The sequence below is a fragment of the Pleurodeles waltl genome, chromosome 8 (genome assembly GCF_031143425.1).
Source record: "Pleurodeles waltl isolate 20211129_DDA chromosome 8, aPleWal1.hap1.20221129, whole genome shotgun sequence".
Lineage (NCBI taxonomy): Eukaryota > Metazoa > Chordata > Amphibia > Caudata > Salamandridae > Pleurodeles > Pleurodeles waltl.
Window position 1 is genome coordinate 1498418803 of NC_090447.1, and position 21626 is coordinate 1498440428.

Consider the following 21626-nt stretch of genomic DNA (forward strand, 5'->3'; position numbering starts at 1 on the left):
TCAAAAATCTGACATTGCAGGAAAAAGTTACAGAGTAAAACGTGGAGAAAAATGGCTGTTTTTTTCACCTCAATTTCAATGTTTTTTTATTTCAGCTGTTATTTTCTGTAGGAAATGACCCCTTACTGAATTCAGATTTTTGTCTACTTTTCAGAAATGTTAAAGCTTCCGTCAGTAACTGGAAGGAGGCTGAAAGCACATAAAATAGTAAAAATGGGGTATGTCGCAGTAAAATGCCAAAATTTTATTGAAAAATTGGGTTTTCTAATTCAATTCTGCCTGTTCCTGAAAGCTGGGAAGATGGTGATCTTGCCGCCGCAAACGCTTTCTTGATGCCATTTTCGGGGGGAAACCACAAGCCGCCTTCTGAAGCCCTTTTTTCCCATTTAAAAAAAAAAAAAAAAAAAAAAAAATCACTGTATTTTGGCTAATTTCTTGGTCTCCTTCATGGGAGCCCACAAAGTCTGGGTACCTCTAGAATCCCTAGGATGTTGGAAAAAAAGGACGCAAATTTGGCGTGGGTAGCTTATGTGAACAAAAAGTTATGAGGGCCTAAGCGCGAACTGCCCCAAATAGCCAAAAAAAGGCTCGGCACAGGAGGGGAAAAGACCTGGCAACGAAGGGGTTAAAAATATCAAATGTTGAGTACTCTATCACGCACACTAGCAGTGACCTCTAGTTTGTATTTTTTTAACAAATCAGAACAGGTGCCAGGCGTGTTGGCGTCACAAGGTCAGGACGCGTGCCGCCCATTTTGTAAAACGACCAGAGAAGTAGTGCAGTGTCCGCAGGGGCGGGCACGTGCGCGTAATAGTCGGCGTATTTACTCAGCTGTGATTGGCTGCTGGGCACGTGCGCTCCTCGAACGGGCGAGGCGTTGGATCCGCTTGCCGTCTCGTGCATTAGGCTGTACCCGTTTCCCGAAGGGGGCCTCCGTCGCCGACGTTATATCCCTCGAAGCCCATCATGCCCAACAAGCGCCAGACGCGCAACGGATACTTCTACTTCGTGCTGGAAAAGTTGCCGGAGCTGAGGAGGCGCGGGCTGCCGGTCTCCGGGGTGCGCGATGCCGTTCCGCACTGCTCCGCCGACTGGGCGGTGAGTGACCGGCGTTTCCGTTTTTGGGGTCTTTACATTTCCGCTTCTCTTTAGCATTGTTACGACCAGCACTTTCAGTTTCTGTTTCATGGTTACCTGGCTACTTGGCCTACTGGCTGATAATGCCCATCGCTCTGGTAACACTGTACTCCAGGGTCTCACGGGACGTGGAGACTCATTCTCTAGATTATATGTCAATTCTCCCAACTTGTTCGCTAATTTCCATCATCACTTTACCATGACATGGGCCTGAGCACCCTTTCCCTCAGTAGCGTTTCAAAGCCACTGACTCTACCATCCCTGTTGCTTGGCCTCGGCCTCTTTCTTTACCATCCGCCATTGGCTTTCCCCTGCATTTCTTCCCTTATTTCTAGCTCCCTAGATGGAGCCGGGGTACTTCTCTCCCCTTGCTGTCCATGCATTTCCCTTCCCCGACCGTTCCGCGGCACACAACCTAGAGCCTTGCTATCTGTCTGGCCACTTGCTCCCATACGTTGCCGTTCATGCGGTTCGTAACCCCCGACCTGCTTCTTCCATCCTCAGGGCACCGCCTTGAGACCCTACAGGGTGAATAGTGCGCTTAAGAAATTTGTTTGATTGAATCTTAGACCGGTTCAAAATGTAGGGAAGAGCCTGGTCCTAGAGCTGGGCGATCCTCTGAAAGCTCGAGCCTGAAGCCTGGCTCTGACTTAGCTCGAGGTCCCATTAGAACCTCGCGCTGAGCTTTCATATGACGCCTGCCACCCTCGCTCTGAACTTCATGCACAAAGAAGTAGGAACAAAATATTAACAGTTGAGGAAAAGGGAGAGGAAAAATTGATACCCGTTTAACATATTTTCACAAATGGAACCAGAAAACCTGGATTGATTGCGGCACCCTGTTAAGTAAATTGTGTGATGTTAGCCAATCATCTTATTTTACCAGTCCTTTTCCTTCACCATTGCATAAGAAAGCGCCTTCAAATACATGAGTGCAGAGACCACCTCTATAAATAGACTATAGTGTTTTGTCTATAAGAGTCTGGGGTACATACAGTGTTAACGTGATAACTGTCTTGCCTCTTTCACTAATGGCTCCGCCCCTGTGGTAGGGGCGGAGGCGAATGGTTCTAATTTCACTTTTAATAGTTTAGTGCAGTGCTATAATGTGATGTACATTTATTTTTTTTAAATGATTTACATGGAAACATTTTCTGGGCTTGGCTAGTGCGTGGTGCTGCAAGTGCTAAGTTGGTCTATTGGCTAGGTTCCCCTGTTAGACGTGGGTGAGCCAACAAAGTGTCTCCTGCTGTTCGCTCACAACAGCATCAGCTGTCAAATTACCAACATTCTAACCTATAAGATAACAATTTAGACCGACTCTTGCTCAGCATCGTTGAATTTGGCATTGTCACTGCACATTATTAAATTGTGCATTGTCAAAACCAATATAGGCTTAGGTTTTTACTTTGTGAATTAATTGTGCATTGATGATGTTTCTTTAGTGTAGTCTTCATGTTGACTGCTTTTTCACACAGTTAAATCCATAATTTTTTTTGCAGAGCAAAGCAAGGGTACGAGTGAAAGGGACAGATAAACTGTGCCTGGGCACAAGGGAATGTGACCTCTTAAGATTCGCTAGAGAGGTAGCGGAGTCCCCTGACCTGCAGCAGTGTGTGCTAAAAAGTAATGTTTTCCCTATTCCATGACAGTACAGTACAGAACAGAAATGAAAGTTGCGCAGCACTTGAGTCACAGACCTATTTGTGTATCTAAGTCGCACCAGAGCACATATAGTGCATGTAATAAATTAGATTACTGTTTGAGAGAGGGTGAAACTCTACTTAAGCAGCAACCACAATCCTTGTCAGGGTGAAGTCACATGCCAGTCCCAAATTAACCTGTGCTCAAAACTCTGGTAGCTTGTCACAGAGAAGTGAGACTTAACTTAGAGGCAACATGTAAAGTATTCATGCAGTACTTCAAACAGTAATAAAATGAAAACGCAGCACAAGAAAAATACCACAACAATTTAGAAAAATAGAGTAGAATTTAATAAATAATTTGACACCAAAATGACACATCCAATTAGTAGTACCAGAGCTATACAATTTTACAGATTTACATGACCATGGAGTCAAAAAGCTCAAAGCGCCATTTGCAGGCATCTGGTTGTGTAAGACTAGGTGAAAGCCACAAGTTCAGGCTGACCAATGTGGATCGGATACATGGACAAGGTTAGTCCTGCTTAACCCCTTCGCTGCCAGGCCTTTTCCCCCTCCTGTGCCGAGCCTTTTTTGGCTATTTGGGGCAGTTCACGCTTAGGCCCTCATAACTTTTTGTTCACATAAGCTAACCACGCCAAATTTGCGTCCTTTTTTTCCAACATCCTAGGGATTCTAGAGGTACCCAGACTTTGTGGGTTCCCCAGAAGGAGGCCAAGAAATTAGCCAAAATACAGTGAAAATTTTGTTTAAAAAAAAAAAAAGGGAAAATGGGGCTGCAGAAGAAGGCTTGTGGTTTTTTCCCTGAAACAAAGGGTTTGCGGTGCTAAAATCACCAGCTTCCCAGCTTTCAGGAACAGGCAGACTTGAATCAGAAAACCCAATTTTTCAACACAATTGTGGCATTTTACTGGGACATACCCCATTTGTACGATTTTTTTGTGCTTTCAGCCTCCTTCCAGTCAGTGACAAAAATGGGCATGAAACCAACGCTGGATCCCAGAAACCACAACATTTCTGAAAAGTAGACACAATTCTGAATTCAGCAAGGGGTAATTTGTGTAGATCCTACAAGGGTTTCCTATAGAAAATAACAACTGAAAAAGAAAAATATTGAAAAAAACATAAATTTTACTCTGTAACTTTTTCCTGCAATGTCAGATTTTCGAAAGCAATATACCGTTACGTCTGCTGGACTCTTCTGGTTGCGGGGATATATAGGGCTTCTAGGTTCATCAAGAACTCTAGGTACCCAGAGCCATTAAATGACCTGCACCCTGCAGTGGGTTTTCATTCTATACCGGGTATACAGCAATTAATTTGCTGAAATATAAAGAGTAAAAAATAGCTATCAAGAAAACCTTTGTATTTCCAAAATGGGCACAAGATAATGTGTTGAGGAGCAGTGGTTATTTGCACATCTCTGAATTCCGGGGTGCCCATACTAGGATGTGAATTACAGGGCATTTCTCAAATAGACGTCTTTTTTACACACTCTTACATTTGGAAGGAAAAAATGTAGAGAAAGACAAGGGGCAATAACACTTGTTTTGCTATTCTATGTTCCCCCAAGTCTCCCGATAAAAATGATACCTCACTTGTGTGGGTAGACCTAGCGCCCGCGACAGGATATGCCCCAAAACACAACGTTGACACATCACATTTTCAGAACGAAAACAGAGCTGTTTTTTTGCAAAGTGCCTAGCTGTGGATTTTGGCCTCTAGCTCAGCCGGCACCTGGGGAAATGTAGCAAACCAGCGCATTTATGAAAACTGGACACCTAGGGGAATCCAAAATGGGGTGACTTGTGGGGCTCTGACCAGGTTCTGTTACCCAGAATCCTTTGCAAACCTCAAAATTTGGCAAAAAAAACACTTTTTCCTGTCATTTCGGTGACATAAAGTTCTGGAATCCGAGAGGAGCCACAAATTTCCTTCCACCCAGCGTTCCCCCAAGTCTCCCGGTAAAAATGGTACCTCACTTGTGAGGGTAGGCCTAGCGCCCACAAAAGGAAATGGCCCAAAACACAATGAGGACACATCACAGTTTTCATAGAAAACAGTGCCCACCTGTGTATTTTGGCCTCTAGCTCAGCCAGCACCTAGGGAAACATACCAAACCTGTGCATTTTTGAAAAAACTAGAGACCTAGGGGAATCCAAGATGGGGTGACTTGTGGGGCTCTGACCAGGTTCTGTTACCCAGAATCCTTTGCAAACCTCAAAATGTGGCTTAAAAAAAAAAAAAATTCCTCGCATTTCGGTGACAGAAAGTTCTGGAATCTGAGAGGAGCCACAAATTTCCTTCCACCCAGCGTTCCCCGAAGTCTCCCGGTAAAAATGATACCTCACTTGTGTGGGTGGGCCAGGTGCCTGCAAACAGAATAAGGCCCAAAACTTGTAGAGATAGAGGGGATTGCACAGCGAGTTCATAAGGACATATTCTTCTTTTATACATCTTTAGGCTGACTCTGCTTTGGGGACCCACATTAGTGAGGTGTCATTTTACTTAGGAGACTGAGGGGAACACTGGGGAGTAGGAATTTTGTGCTGGAGCGGTGATCCTACTAAGAATAGTCAGGAAAATGTGCTTTTTAAAGCATATTTTGAGGTTTACAGAGGAGTCTGGGTTAGAAAATGTTGGGGATCCACGCAAGCCACACCTCCCTGGACTCCTTGGGGTGTCTAGTTTAAAAAAATGTCTGGGTTTGGTAGGTTTCCCTAGATGAAGGCCGCACCCAGGACCAAAAACATAGGTGCCCCCTCCCCCCCCCCCCCCCCCCAAACACAGGTAGTTTTGTAATATATCATTTTGATGTGTCCACATACGTCTGTGATGTGCCAAACACTAAAATTGTGAAAAGAAACGCACTTAGTTTATGTGAAAAAGACCCCTCACCCACCAACCAAGTTGGTGGCATGCTTCATCATCTGGGTCCCACCCGAGGCACCTAGCGTGTCACAGGTGTGCTGCGACGCCTGATTACAGCGGAGCAGGTTTTGTCATTTTTACCACACATACTGGTTGGATTTGGCACAAGGGTGAGTGATGGTTCAGTGGATCAAATTTTATTAACAAGAGATTTCACAAAAATGAAATGCACTGTTAATAACTGAAAGGCAAAAAACTGAACCAATGACTTACAGCTCGTGAGCTGTAAAGCCGCGACAAGGCACCAACCGCTTTACAGTCCATTCACACACCTTTCATACATGACACGCACAAGACCATTCACACCGCCAGCCATGGGCCCAGCACATTACAACACTCACATCGACAGACAACGCCACTCAAGGGACCATCACTTACATACGCCCACATGCCTGATACAACAATCACACCAGCTGATGGGAGTGTGTGGGCTGGTATTTGGCTGGCAGTGTGTTGCTGTAGCCAACAGCAAGTCAATATTTACACTATGTACACCCTCAGCCAAGCCCCACTCCACACACAATGGCATCATTTTTTTTTTTTTTTTTTAAACAGAGGAACCCCTAACAAAGTAGAAAGAATTACAAAACTACAAACACAAAAGCTTTAAGTACATGACAGAAATGCTAACCATGAAACTGAACACATGAAAATACAAAACAGACATGAGTTTACACTCATGGTTGTTCCCAGAAATTCTTCTGGGTGTGGTAATTCTTAAAACAACCACCCACACACAGCCCAGGTTTTGAAGGACAATCTGGGCAGTACATTCGAGTCTCCCTCCAGATACCTCTTCGAAAACACACACTACATTTCTTAGCTGGAAAGTCTTTTTTGGGTGTGGGAGGAATGTGCTCAGCAAAGTGGCGATCTTTCAATCTAGCCACATCCTCCACCACTGCTGCTCTAGGAACTCTGGCCTGTTCCACCATAATAAGGCTCCCTATCACTGACTACTGAAATTTCACAAATGTCATCTTTGACTCTGGAGACCTATCCCTAAACACAATAAAAGCATTAAAGGTTGCTAAGTGGAAGAGGTGAATTGCTAACTTCTTATACCAAACGTAAGACTTACGAATAGCAGTATAAGGTTCCAACCTCTGATCAACTCTATCTACACCTCCCATGTGCTTATTATAATCTAAAATGCACACAGGTTTGCGCACTTCAGCAACCTGGCCCCAAACAGTCACGGGGGAAGTACTCTCATCATGGATGGTACTTAGCATGTAGACATCCCTCTTGTCTGAAAATTTCAAAGCTAGCAGCTCATCATTCCGCAAGGCACAGCACTGTCCCCTCTCAAGTTTCTTACAAACAAGCTCCCTTGGATAGCCTTTTCGGTTACAACGAATTGTGCCACAAGCAACAGTGTCCACTTTAAACAATTCCTTGAACAACTGCACTCCAGTGTAGAAGTTATCTACATACAAATGGTGACCTTTGTTGAACAGTCGTCTACCAAGATCCCACACAATTTTCTCAGTGGCTCCAAAAGTGGGAGGACAACCAGGGGGGTCAATATTGGAATCCCTACCAGTGTAGACACGGAAACTATACACATATCCTGTACAACTTACAGACAGCATATACAGTTTAATTCCATATCGTGCCCTTTTGCTAGGAATGTACTGCCTAAAAACCAAACGACCCTTGAAGAGGACCAAAGACTCGTCCACACTTATCTCTTTGCCTGGAACATAGACCTCCGAAAACCGATCTACAAAATGATCAAGGACAGGCCTAATCTTAAAAAGACGGTCAGAATCTGGGTGATCTCGTGGCAAGGCTAATGCATTGTCAACAAAATGCAGCATCCTAAGAAGAAGCAAATACCGATTACGACTCATGGTCGCAGGAAATATAGCTGTTGCCATCAAGGGACTAGTAGACCAATAAGAAGCCAGTGACGGCTTCCTTATCAACCCCATCAAAAAAGTCAAACCCAAAAACTTTTTTATCTCCTCCAAATTTGTGGGAATCCACTGGGCAGCTCTAGAGTGGCCTAAGTCTAGCAGCGTTGTCCCTCAAATGCTGCTCAGAATACAAATTAGTCTGCTCAACAATCTCTTCCAAAAACACATCATCCATGAATAACTCAAAGAAATTGACAGGCAAAAAGTTATCTGTATTGGTGCTACACCCCGGGAGACCAGTAAAGGCAGGCAACTCTTGCTGCTCCATGTTTGGGGCAATCCAGAGATCAGGTCTTATAACGGGAAACCTTTCAGCCCCAGGTTCCTGCACTAATGGCACATCAGTGTCCTCCTCTAAAACAGACCCTTCATCTGCACTGAGTGTGGCTTCCTTATCAGAAGATTCCTCTCCAACAGAAACATCACTGCCAGAATCCCTCACTTCCTCCTCTGCCTCAGATGCAGAGTCCGTCTCATAATCATGATCAGACAATGACTCAAAAAGCATACCAACCACCTGCTGAGCGGTCATCCTGCGGCTAGCCATGATCTTTCCTACTAAAATTAACTGGACAAATTCACCACCAACAACCAGCACTGTAAGATAAGTAACAAAGTGTAGCTTTATTAGTAAGAGTTATAAACTCAAAAACTATACTGCTCACTTGCCTGAAAAAGCTTGATTCACCAGCAACTACTCTGCACAGACACAGCAATCACCAATGATATCCCACTAAAAAGAAAGAAAGAAAATCAAATTAGAAATAAGACAAAACAAATATCATTGTGCACAAATCTAAGGACAATTTCACACACAATCCTGCATTTAGTACACCCCCTACAAACATGTCATTCATGCATGGCAACAATACTCATTTGGAGTAAATTGTTTTTACTTACCTAAAACATGCAACTATGCAAACTGCAGGTCAACCACCGCCAAAACGGCAAGGAGCCACAGCAAATAAAGCAAAAGCTCTGAACTAGAACAAAAAGGAGAAAAACAATGTTCGGTGGCATGTGTAGCTGCAGATACACATGCTGTGCATAGTCCGCCGTCTGGTGTTGGGTCGGAGTGTTACAAGTTGTTTTTCTTCGAAGAAGTCTTTTCGAGTCACGAGACCGAGGGACTCTTCCTCCTTTGTTTCCATTGCGCATGGGCGTCGACTCCATCTTAGATTGTTTTTTTTCCGCCATCAGGTTCGGACGTGTTCCTTTTCGCTCCGGGTTTCGGGACGGAAAGATAGTCAGAACTTCGGAAAACTACGTCAGTATTGTTTCGTTCGGTATCGGGTTAGATAGAATCGACACCGAATCGTGAAGAGCTCCGGTAGCCCTTCGGGGTAACTTCGACCCCCGTCGGGCCTGGTCGGCCCGACCGCGTGTAACATCGACACCGATGGAACGGACCCCGTTCCGATTCTGTCCTAAATGCCACAGTAAATATCCATATACAGACCAACATTTGGTCTGTAACTTGTGCCTGTCGCCCGAGCACAAGGAAGAAACGTGTGAGGCCTGTCGTGCGTTTCGGTCCCGAAAGACGCTCCGTGACCGAAGAGCCAGAAGGTTGCAAATGGCGTCCACGCCGACAGGACAACGAGGGTTCGAGGAACAAGGAGAAGAAGAGGAAGCCTTCTCCATCCATGAATCTGACTCGGAGGAGTTCGACGTCGAAGAAACCGTGAGTAAGACGTCGAAACAAGCACCACACTGGAAAACAGACAAGGCCCAGGGGACGCCACTGCCAACAGGCCATGGCTCAACCCATAAAATAGGTGACCGTCCATCGGCACCGAAAAAGGGCGAACTGGTGCCGAGATCGTCCGACTCGGGTCGAGACACAGGCACGCAGCAATCTCGGGACCGAGAAAGTGCTGCCGAAAAGGGTCGACGCAGAGACAGCGGAACCGAAGCTGCTCGACGCAGAGACAGCGGCACCGAGGATGATCGACGCCGAGAAAGCTCGACTACAAAAAAGAGAATTCTACTCGGAGCCGAAAACAAGCAAAGACACAGTTTCGGTGCCAAAACGCCCAGCAACCGAACCGACTGCCAGCTTGTATTCAGAGGAACAATCACTGTCCTCTCCAATGCGCAAACACAAATTTGAAGAAGAGTTACAAACCACTGACGTAGACCACACCCAGAAGCGGATCTTCATACAGAGTGGGACAGGGAAGATCAGCACTCTTCCCCTAATCAGGAGGAAAAGGAGACTCGAGTTCCAAACCCAAGAACAAACACCACAAGCAAAAGTGGTGAAGAAAGTAACTCCACCACCCTCTCCTCCACCTGTAACTCATACATCACCGGCACAAACTCCGTCACATTCACCAGCTCATACCACCATGAGCCAAGATGACCAGGACGCTTGGGACTTATATGACGCCCCAGTATCAGACAATAGTCCTGAGTCGTACCCTACCAAGCCCTCACCACCTGAGGACAGCACACTGTATGCACAGGTGGTAGCTAGGGCAGCAGAGTTCCATAACGTGTCGTTACACTCCGAACCTGTCGAGGATGACTTCCTTTTCAACACCCTCTCCTCCACCCATAGCACCTATCAAAGCCTGCCTATGCTCCCGGGAATGCTAAGGCACGCAAAACAGATCTTTAAAGAACCTGTCAAAAGCAGAGCAATAACTCCACGGGTGGAGAAAAAATATAAAGCACCGCCCACGGACCCTGCTTTTATCACATCACAACTGCCACCAGATTCAGTTGTAGTAGGGGCAGCTCGCAAGAGAGCCAACTCGCACACATCAGGCGACGCCCCACCTCCGGACAAAGAGAGCCGCAAGTTCGACACAGCTGGAAAAAGGGTTGCTGTACAAGCTGCAAACCAGTGGCGCATCGCGAACTCTCAGGCGCTCAGAGCCCATTGGGATGAGATGCAGCATCTCATCGAGCATCTACCCAAAGAATTACAGAAACTGGCAAAACAAGTAGTTGAGGAGGGACAAAATATCTCTAATAACCAAATACGCTTCTCTATGGATGCAGCGGATACAGCTGCAAGAACAATAAATACCGCGGTAACCATAAGAAGGCACGCATGGTTCCGCACATCCGGGTTTAAACCCGAGATACAACAGGCAGTGCTCAATATGCCGTTCAACGAACAACAATTGTTTGGACCCGATGTGGACACGGCAATTGAGAAATTGAAAAAGGACACTGACACAGCCAAGGCCATGGGCGCACTCTATTCCCCGCAGGGCAGAGGCACTTTTGGCACATTTCGCAGAACACCCTTCAGAGGGGGGTTTCGGGGTCAAGCCACACAAGCCAGCACCTCACAATCAACACCGTCTACCTACCAGGGACAGTACCAAAGGGGAGGCTTTCGGGGCCAGTACAGAGGGGGACAATTCCCTAGAAACCGGGGAAAATTTCAAGGTCCCAAAACCCCTACAACCAAACAGTGACTCACAAGTCACTCAACCCCTTCACACAACACCAGTGGGGGGAAGTCTAAGCCAATTTTACAAAGCTTGGGAGGAGATAACAACAGACACTTGGGTCTTAGCAATTATCCAACATGGTTATTGCATAGAATTTCTCCAAATCCCTCCAAATGTCCCACCAAAAACACAAAACATGTCAAAACAGCATTTAGACCTTCTGGAATTAGAAGTTCAGGCATTACTGCAAAAGGACGCAATAGAATTTGTACCACGTACACAAAGGAACACAGGAGTTTACTCACTGTACTTTCTAATACCAAAAAAAGACAAAACACTGAGACCAATCTTAGATCTCAGAACACTAAACATCTACATCAAATCGGAACACTTTCACATGGTCACGCTACAAGACGTATTACCACTGTTAAAACAACAAGACTATATGACAACCTTAGATCTAAAGGACGCGTAATTCCACATACCGATACATCCCTCGCACAGGAAATACCTAAGGTTCGTATTCAAGGGAATACATTACCAATTCAAAGTGTTGCCGTTCGGTATAACGACCGCACCAAGAGTATTTACAAAATGCCTAGCAGTAGTAGCTGCACATATCCGAAGGCAGCAAATACGTGTTCCCCTACCTAGACGATTGGCTAATCAAGACCAACTCCCTAACAAAGTGTTCACACCACACAGAGTATGTCATACAAACCCTCTACAAACTCGGTTTCTCCATCAACTATGCAAAATCACACATTCTGCCGTGCAAAACACAGCAATACTTGGGAGCGACAATCAACACAACAAAGGGGATAGCCACTCCAAGTCCACAAAGGGTTCAAAATGTTTACAAGGTTATACAAGCCATGTATCCGACACAAAAAATACATGCAAAGATGGTATTAAAACTCCTAGGCATGATGTCTTCATGCATAGCCATTGTCCCAAACGCAAGACTGCACATGAGGCCCTTACAACAGTGCCTAGCATCGCAATGGTCACAGGCACAGGGTCACCTTCTAGATCTGGTGTTGATAAACCGCCAAACATACATCTCGCTTCTATGGTGGAACAGTATAAATTTAAACAAAGGGCGGCCTTTCCAAGACCCAGTGCCACAATACGTGATAACAACAGATGCTTCCATGACAGGGTGGGGAGCACACCTCGATCACCACAGCATCCAAGGACAATGGGACGTACATCAAACGAAGTTGCATATAAATCACCTCGAATTGTTAGCAATATTCCTAGCGTTGAAAGCATTTCAACCCATCATATCCCACAAATACATTCTTGTCAAAACAGACAACATGACAACAATGTATTATCTAAACAAACAGGGGGGAACACAATCGACACAGCTGTGCCTCCTGGCACAAAAGATATGGCAATGGGCAATTCACAACCACATTCGCCTAATAGCACAGTTTATTCCAGGGATCCAGTATCAACTAGCAGACAACCTCTCTCGAGATCACCAACAAGTCCACGAATGGGAGATTCACCCCCAAATTCTAAACACTTACTTCCACATTTGGGGAACACCTCAAATAGACCTATTTGCAACAAAGGAGAACGCAAAATGCCAAAACTTCGCATCCAGGTACCTACACAGGCAGTCTCAAGTCAATGCTCTATGGATGAATTGGTCAGGGATATTTGCATACGCTTTTCCCCCTCTCCCTCTCCTTCCATATCTAGTAAACAAATTGAGTCAAAACAAACTCAAACTCATACTAATAGCACCAACATGGGCAAGACAACCCTGGTACACAACACTACTAGACATGTCAGTAGTACCCCATGTCAAGCTACCCAACAGGCCAGATCTGCTAACACAACACAAACAGATCAGGCATCCAAACCCAGCATCGCTGAATCTAGCAATCTGGCTCCTGAAATCCTAGAATTCGGACATTTAAACCTCACCCAAGAATGTATGGAGGTCATAAAACAGGCTTGAAGGCCATCCACTAGACACTGCTATGCAAGTAAATGGAAAAGATTTGTTTGCTACTGCCATAGTAATCAAGTTCAATCATTACATGCATCTCCAAAGGATGTAGTAGGATACTTACTACATTTGCAGAAATCAAATCTGGCCTTCTCTTCCATAAAGATACTCCTCGCAGCAATTTCTGCATACCTGCAGATTACCCATTCAACTTCACTATTTAGGATACCTGTCATTAAAGCGTTTATGGAAGGCCTAAAAAGAATTATACCACCAAGAACACCACCTGTTCCTTCATGGAACCTCAACATCGTCTTAACAAGACTCATGGGTCCACCTTTCGAACCCATGCATTCTTGCGAAATGCAATTCTTAACGTGGAAGGTTGCATTTCTCGTTGCCATTACATCTCTAAGAAGAGTAAGCGAAATTCAAGCGTTTACTATATAGGAACCTTTTATTCAAATACACAAAAATAAGGTAGTTCTAAGAACTAATCCTACATTTTTACCAAAAGTTATTTCACCGTTCCACTTAAATCAAACAGTAGAACTACCAGTGTTCTTTCCACAGCCAGACTCAGTAACTGAAAGGGCACTACATACATTAGACATCAGAAGAGCACTAATGTACTACATTGACAGAACAAAACTAATTAGGAAAACAAAACAACTGTTTATTGCATTTCAAAAACCTCATACAGGAAACCCAATATCAAAACTAGCCAGATGGATAGTTAAGTGTATCCAAACCTGCTACCTTAAAGCAAAGAGAGAGCTGCCCATTACACCAAAGGCACACTCAACCAGAAAGAAAGGCGCTACCATGGCCTTCCTAGGAAATATTCCAATGAACGAAATATGTAAGGTAGCCACATGGTCTACGCCTCACACATTTACTAAGCACTACTGTGTAGACGTGCTATCCGCACAACAAGCCACAGTAGGTCAAGCCGTACTAACAACTTTATTTCAAACTACTTCCACTCCTACAGGCTGAGCCACCGCTTTTGGGAAGATAACTGCTTACTAGTCTATGCACAGCATGTGTATCTGCAGCTACACATGCCACCGAACTGAAAATGTCACTTACCCAGTGTACATCTGTTCGTGGCATTAGTCGCTGCAGATTCACATGCGCCCACCTGCCTCCCCGGGAGCCTGTAGCCGTTTGGAAGTAATCTTCAACATTTGTACATTTGTAAATATATTACTTAAACTTTATTTTGTACATACTTATTCATTCCATTGCATGGGCACTATTACTAACATACACAACTCCTACCTCACCCTCTGCGGGGAAAACAATCTAAGATGGAGTCGACGCCCATGCGCAATGGAAACAAAGGAGGAGGAGTCCCTCGGTCTCGTGACTCGAAAAGACTTCTTCGAAGAAAAACAACTTGTAACACTCCGACCCAACACCAGACGGCGGACTACGCACAGCATGTGAATCTGCAGCGACTAATGCCACGAACAGATGTACACTGGGTAAGTGACATTTTCATTTTATCACAAATGCAAATACTTCATCAGTTGACAAACACCCCACCATCAAACATTTAGAAATTGGTGCCTAAGTGGATTCTGCCATAGGGGCAGATGGGCATACTAAAAAAATAGGCCTATCTGCCCCAAGGAGGGCAGAAAATACCTTTAGTAGTGTCCCTGCATGGGGAGCGACCCTTGCCCAAGGGGACAGCCCCCAAACAAAAAAACACACACAACACTATCCCTGGTGCCTAAGTGGCTTCTGCCCCCCTTGGGGCAGATGGGCCTAAAAATAATAGGCCGATCTGTCCCCAAGGGGTGCAGAAATGGCCTTGGTACATGTGCCCCCAAAGGGGGGGCGACCCTTGCCCAAGGACCCCCCCCCCCCCCCCCCCATCCACTAACACACACACACTATCCCTGGTGTCTAAGTGGCTTCTGCCCCCCTTGGGGGCAGATGGGCCTAAACAAATAGGCCCATTTGCCCCAAGGGGGGCAGAAATGGCCAACAGGTCAATGCCCCCCTTGGGGGGGTGCCCCGTGCCCAAGGGGACGCCCCCCCACAAAAATAAACAAATAAAAAAAATCCCTGGCGTTCTAGTGGTTTCTGCCCCCTTTGGGGCAGATCAGCCTAAAAATAGGCCGATCTGTCTCCAAGGGGTGCAGAAATGGCCTTGGTACATGTGCCCCCAAAGGGGGGAAGGGGGCGACCCTTGCCCAAGGCCCCCCCCCATCCACTACACACACAATCCCTGGTGCCTAAGAGGCTTCAGCCCCCCTTGGGGGTAGATGGACCTAAAAAAAATAGGCCGATCTGCCCCAAGGGGGGCAGAAAAGGCCAACAGTTCTATGCCCCCTTGGGGGGGCGCCCCCCCACATAAATACACAAAAAAAATTACATCCCTGGCGTTCCAGTGGTTTCTGCCCCCTTGGGGGGCAGATCAGCCTAAAATAGTAGGCCAATCTGCCCCCAAGGGCGGCAGAAATGGCCGTTGTTGTTTGCCCCCAAAAGGGAAGCGAAGACAGGAAAAAACACGAACGAACTAAAAAAAAAATAAAAAAAATCCCTGGTGTCTAGTGGGCATTCATGCTGCCCGATCGCAATGCGATCGGGCAGCAGGAATGCTCAAAGAGACACCGGAGGAAAGGAAAGGTTTCCTATTTCTGCAAACCCCCCCCCACCCACCGGGAAGAGAAACTCACCTCTTCCTTTCTCGTCGCACAGGAAGCAAATGGCTTCCTGTGCGACGGGCACCCGATAATGATCGCGCGCTGACGTCATTATGTGGGGGTCGGGGGTGGAAGGGGAAGGGCTTCCCATTCCCATTCCATTCCTGCCTTTGGGGGGGTGTGGGGAAGCACACGGAGGGAGCGAGAGCGCTCACTCTGGGCTCTGTGCCGAGGACGTAATGGTTACGTCCTCGGCACAGCAGCACTGTGCCGCAGGACGTAACCATTACGTCCGCGGCACAGAACCGGTTAAAGTGTGATCTTAATAGTCCTACACAATGAGTTCGGTCCGCAGTGGAAGGGGCTACGAGGAGCAGGGGGAGCATTGCAGATGGTTGACGATGTAGCACGAAGAGCAGGCTGAGTACTGGGATGGTCATCATAATGCGATGTTCATGTTGGCGTCATAGCAATCCTTGCTGGAGCTTTGTATTGGTGGTCAACGCGAGCTGTGAGTGCTGTGGCGCGAAGTGAAGCTCTTGTGCTGCCAGGAATCATTGGTGGTCACTGTAGTGCAGAGTAGGGTTTGCCAGAACTTCATGTTGGATGGCGGCAAGATCTTGGCACAAACAGACCCTTTGCTGTTTGTGAAGAGCCCAGAAACTTCAGGGGCGTGCAACTGAGGCCACATCAAAAGTCTTGAACCTGTGGAGCACCACTTTGGTGTCAGGAATTCAATCCAGCAGAGGCCAGCTGGGCTCAGGCTGTTACAGTTTCAGGGAGAGACAGGCTGTAGGCACTAATTGGCTAAGGCAGGAAAATGGCAACTTTCTAAAAGTGGAATTTTAAAAATTGTATTTAAAAAAAAAAAAAAAGTCAGAGTTGACCATAAGAGAATTTTTCATAACAATTCCAAAGACACTAACCATGAACTGTTTGCCTGTTTCATTTGGAAGATATCCTTATAAAATGTAATCAGATTAAACATGAACTGTTTACCTCTTCCCTTATTAAATGTAATCCGATATTTCCAATGTTGTTGTATGGGAGAGGCAGACCTTGCAATAGGGGAAAATTAATCTAGGAGTTATTCACTACCAGGACTGTAAAACCTGAAAGTACATGTCCAGCATTTTTAGTACATTGGACTGTTCAGGGCCTACATGAGGGGTGACAAAGGTTTGGGTCTGGAAGAAGATTTATTTTGCAGTTTGACATGGCAATTTAAACTGTACCCATAGGTTGCAATGGTGGTGCTAAGATGTTTAAAACAGTTACTTAAGTGGGTGGCTCAATTAGTGTTAACTTGTAACATTTAATTTACAGGTGGGCCCTTGGTTCATGTAGTACCACTTTACTAATGACTCAAAAGTATATTAAATATGCCTAATTTAGGTGTAAGTGTATTCTAGCATGTTTAGAGGGGCAAGCACCTTAACACTAGTTAGCAGTCCTAAGGCCAACAAAAATAAATTCAGCCCAAAAAAATGGAGGGTAAAGACAAAAAGATTGTGTAGGAACCTATAGAGGGCCAGGTCTAATACTACTCCCCACCAGCCTAAAGCCACGGTGGGTGGAAGGGAGCGGTGTAATCAGTACCTTGATTGACTTCCCTGCTTAGGTGATAGAACATGGACAGTGGTTCTTTATTGCAGAGGCACTTATCAGTTCTACGCCCTTCTGAATTCAGTTGGAGCCCTCAGTCTACACTCTCCAGAGCCACTCAACTGACACATGGGAAGCCTTCTCCTCAGCTGTAGACCCCATCTGGGCAGCACCTAAACTGAACTTTATCATCGTTGCATCCCAGTAGGCAGACAGTACCACCATGGCCAACAAAGTGATGTGATCCATTCCATCCCTTGATTTAGACCTCTTTCCTCAACCCAAGGAAAGCTCTGCCCATAAGAATAGCAACCAACCAGAGGCCACTGTACAGTGGGCCAGGTCGAACAGCCATGTTAATATTTCCAATTCTGCTTTGTGATTCTGAAAGTGATGATTGTGGTCAAGCAGGATTCTTTTCATACTACTTATTGTAATCTTAATTTAGGTGGGAGTAGGTCTCTTGATAGAGGGGGGTTATGGTCCGTCCAGGGTGGTAACACTTGCAGCATATGCAAATTTATACTTTCAAACCTTTTGCCGGTAGTTTTCAATGATATAATAGGTGCAGATTTACTCTTGTCAGGATCGAAGTATTTCTGTTTTCACTATCTGAAAAGGGAGGGAGCAAAACAAATGATAATAGCCTCTCAAGTTACGTTTAAAAAAATAAATAAAAAAAAAACAGTAATGTGAGAAACTGAAAATTTCAAGACACAGATCAAATGCAGCTTTGTGACGGAAAAAAACATGAATTAAGAAATTCCCTACATACTTCAGTGTTCTATCTCACCTCAAACCCGATAAATCATGAAGCTAAAGCACCTGTAAGGGCAATCCTCAAACAATTAGAGTACCAGGGTGTAATTGAACCATGTGTCTCACCAAAGAACAATCCATTGTTCTCTGTTGCTAATCCTGACCATTCATATAGAATAGTCTGACTACAGACATTTAACCCCTTCGCTGCCAGGCCTTTTCCACCTCAGGTGGCAGGCTTTTTATTTTTTTAATTTTTTGGCTATTTGGGGCAGTTCGCGCTTAGGCCCTCATAACTTTTTGTCCACATAAGCTACCCACGCCAAATTTGCGTCCTTCTTCCTTCCTTCCTTTTTTTTTTTTTAAAAATAAATTGGGGGGGGGGTGAGGGGGGAAGGGAAGGGCTGCAGAAGAAGGCTTGGGTTCCCCCCCCCCTGAAAATGGCATCAACAAAGGATTTGCGGTGCTAATATCACCAGCTTTCAGGAACAGGTAGACTTAAATCAGAAAACCCAATTTTTCAACACAATGTTGGCATACCCCATTTTTACTACTTATTATTTATTTATTTATTTTTTGTGTGCTTTCAGCCTCCTTCCAGTTAGTGACAGAAATGGGTGTAAAACCAATGCCGGATCCCAGAAAGCTAAACATTTCTAAAAAGTAGACAAAATTCTGAGTTCAGAAAAGGTTAATTCATGTAGATCCTACAAGTGTTTCCTACAGAAAATAACAGCAGAAATAATAAACATTGAAATTGAGGTGGGGAAAAAAAAACAGCCATTTTTCTCCACTTTTTAGTGCGATGTCAGATTATTTTTTTTAAGCAATATACCGTTACATCTGCTGGACTCTTCTGATTGTGGGTGTACATAGGGCTTGTAGGTTCATCAAGAACCCTAGGTACCCAGAGGCATTAAAGGAGCTGCTCCCTGGAATGGGTATTCGTTGTATATCGTGTGTACAGCAATTCATTTGGTGAAATATAAAGAGTGAAAAATAGTTATCAAGAAAACCTTTGTATTTCCAAAATGGGCATAATATAAGGTGTTGAGAAGCAGTGGTTATTTGCACATCTGAATTCCGGGGTGCCCATACTAGCATGTGAATTACAGGACATTTCTCAAATAGACGTCTTTTTTACACACTGTCTTACATTTGGAAGGAAAAAATGTAGAGAAAGACAAGGGACAATAACACTTGTTCTGCTATTCTGTGTTCCCCCAAGTCTCCCAATTAAAGATGATAACCTCACTTGCGTGAGTAGGCCTAATGCCCGTGCAGGAAACGCAACGAGGACATAACACATTTTCCAAAAGAAAACAACTGTATTTTTTTTTTTTTTGCAAAGTGCCTAGCTGTGGATTTTGACCTCTATCTGAGCCGGTTAAGAAAATGGTGCAGGGTGCATGTGAAGCACACCACCCTGGACTCTCCCAAATGTTTAGTTTTCAGATGTGTCTAGGTCCCATAGATTTTTCTACTTGGCAGCGTACCAGAGTCCAAAAAGTGCAGCCCTCTCCATTCGAAATGGGACGATTTTGAGTTAGGCAACTCTTGTGGCCCAAATATAAAACCAAAACCCATAATAATCAAATGTTCTCTTGCTTGCTGTTGGGATAAGATCTTTTAGTGTGTGTGGGGGGGGGGGGAGAAGGGGAAGCGACAGTTGAAATACTGTTACCCCCTTCAGTTAGGGTGGGGGCATAACCATGCTCATACTGGTTGGTAGCCACCACCCCACTAATGTGTTTTTTTTTTGTTTGTCAGGGAATTAAAAAAAAAAATCTAGTAGGTTTTCTGCCCATCTAACCCCTCCCCCCCCCCCCCCCCGATCTGCCCACCAGTGGACAGAACAACTTTGCCCCCATTTATTTGGGTTGGGGTTTGGCCATACCCCCAGACTCATTTATTTTTTCAACAAACATTTTTTCCTGGTGGGCTTTAGATGGGCCTTTCAAAAATAGGCCGATCTGCCCCCAAGGGGGCAGAAATGGCCTAAAAAAAACTTGCACCCCCTTATGTAAAATTGGCGCAAAAAAAAATCCCTGTTTTCTAGTGGTTTCTGCCCCTTTTGGGGGCAGATTGGCCTAATTATAATAGACCGATCTGTCCCCGAGGGGAGGGGGGGGCAGAAATGGCCCTCACCCCACCGTGGAGCGACCCTTGCCTAAGGGGTTGCTCCCCTTATCAATGTAAACAAACAAAAAAATAAATCCCTTGTGTCTAATGGCTTAATTGGCCTAATGTAGGCCGATCTGCCCCTGGAGGGCAGAAATGGCCTTGTATAAAATGCCCCCCCATTGGGGAACGGGCCTTGCCCATGGGGCCGCTCCCCTTATGAAGAAAAAAAGAATCCCTGGTGTCTAGTGGCATTCCTGCAGCACGATTGCTTTGCGATCGTGCTGCAGGAATGGTCAAAGAGACATGAAAAGGCAAGGAAAAGCCTTTTCATGCCTCCCTGACCTCCCCTGTTATCTCTCTCTCCTCGGATCGATAACAGGCGACCTCTGAGGTCAGCGTGCGATGGCACTCTGATGTCCTCAGACGTTCATAAGTGGGGAGGAAGGGGAAGTGATTCCCCTTCCATGCCTGCTGGGGGTGGGGGGTGTGTGGGAGGGTATGATTATTGTTGGGGGGGGGGGGGGGGAGCTGGCGCTCCCCACATGACCTGGGTGCAGGACGAGCTGGTCTCACCCTTGGCACACGGCAACCGTGACCGAGACCAACTCGTCCAAGGCACCGTCTTGTATTAGTTTCCACCAGATGTTTACAATTATTGGAAGAATGGATAAGGATACCTTTATGCACTTGAGTGTCAACCCCCCATTGTTCGGAATGCAAAGTCATTTGGCTTCATGCTCAACAGTCGGCTGAACCTCCAGAGTTAAATCACAGCCATGGCCATGAATGCGCTATTCTAACTAAGACTGCTCATTCTGGAACAGGAATAATAAAAACAAAAATAAACAAACAGTTGTGTTGTGATCTTCTCCAGATGGGAACTTGTCTTCTCAGGTTCACTAAATTACACTTGGCTCTGTTCATAGCAGTTTTGCAAGTGGCAGCCCGATTTTGTTACTGGCACACCACGTCACACCCTGCTACCTTCCACTAGCTTGCCGTTGAGACGAGAGCTCAATTTAAAACTGCCTACACCACACAAGGATCTTTATTCCTCTTTTACCCATTAACCGGTCTGGAAAATTGAATCTTTCTGATGGATACAACTACCTGTGGATTCCTCACCTAATGAATACTCCCATGGCGCCAGCATTCGACGGAAATCTTCTTCCTAGTCTCTGCACGTCGACGAGGACATCACTCTAGCCCACGCGACGCCTTCTGACGTCATACAGGCAATAAGAGGTCCTCGACGACGTGCCGACGTCAGTTCCCTTTTTTCCGTGCATTCGAAACGGTTATCTTCGAGGGAGCTACTGTTATTTTAGTGGTTACAGTGTGTTTTCTGCTGCGTAGTTCTTCTCTGCGGTAACAATGTCTCAGAGAAAGTCGGGTTTCAAGCCCTGTCGAGAGTGTGGGGGCAAGATGTCCGTTACAGATCCTCACTC

General features: G+C 45.5%; 1 protein-coding gene across 3 annotated transcripts in view; it reads left to right on the top strand.

Moving 5' to 3' along the window:
* Positions 1-734: 734 nt before the first annotated feature.
* The window catches only part of MAEL (maelstrom spermatogenic transposon silencer), a 999863-nt gene continuing 978971 nt past the window's right edge, over positions 735-21626 (top strand). For all 3 annotated transcript variants that reach the window (XM_069202741.1, XM_069202739.1, XM_069202740.1), the window contains exon 1: positions 735-1098. In XM_069202741.1, the coding sequence (XP_069058842.1) occupies positions 967-1098 (132 nt within the window). In that variant the 5' untranslated portion in view covers positions 735-966. The remainder of the gene's footprint in view (positions 1099-21626) is intronic.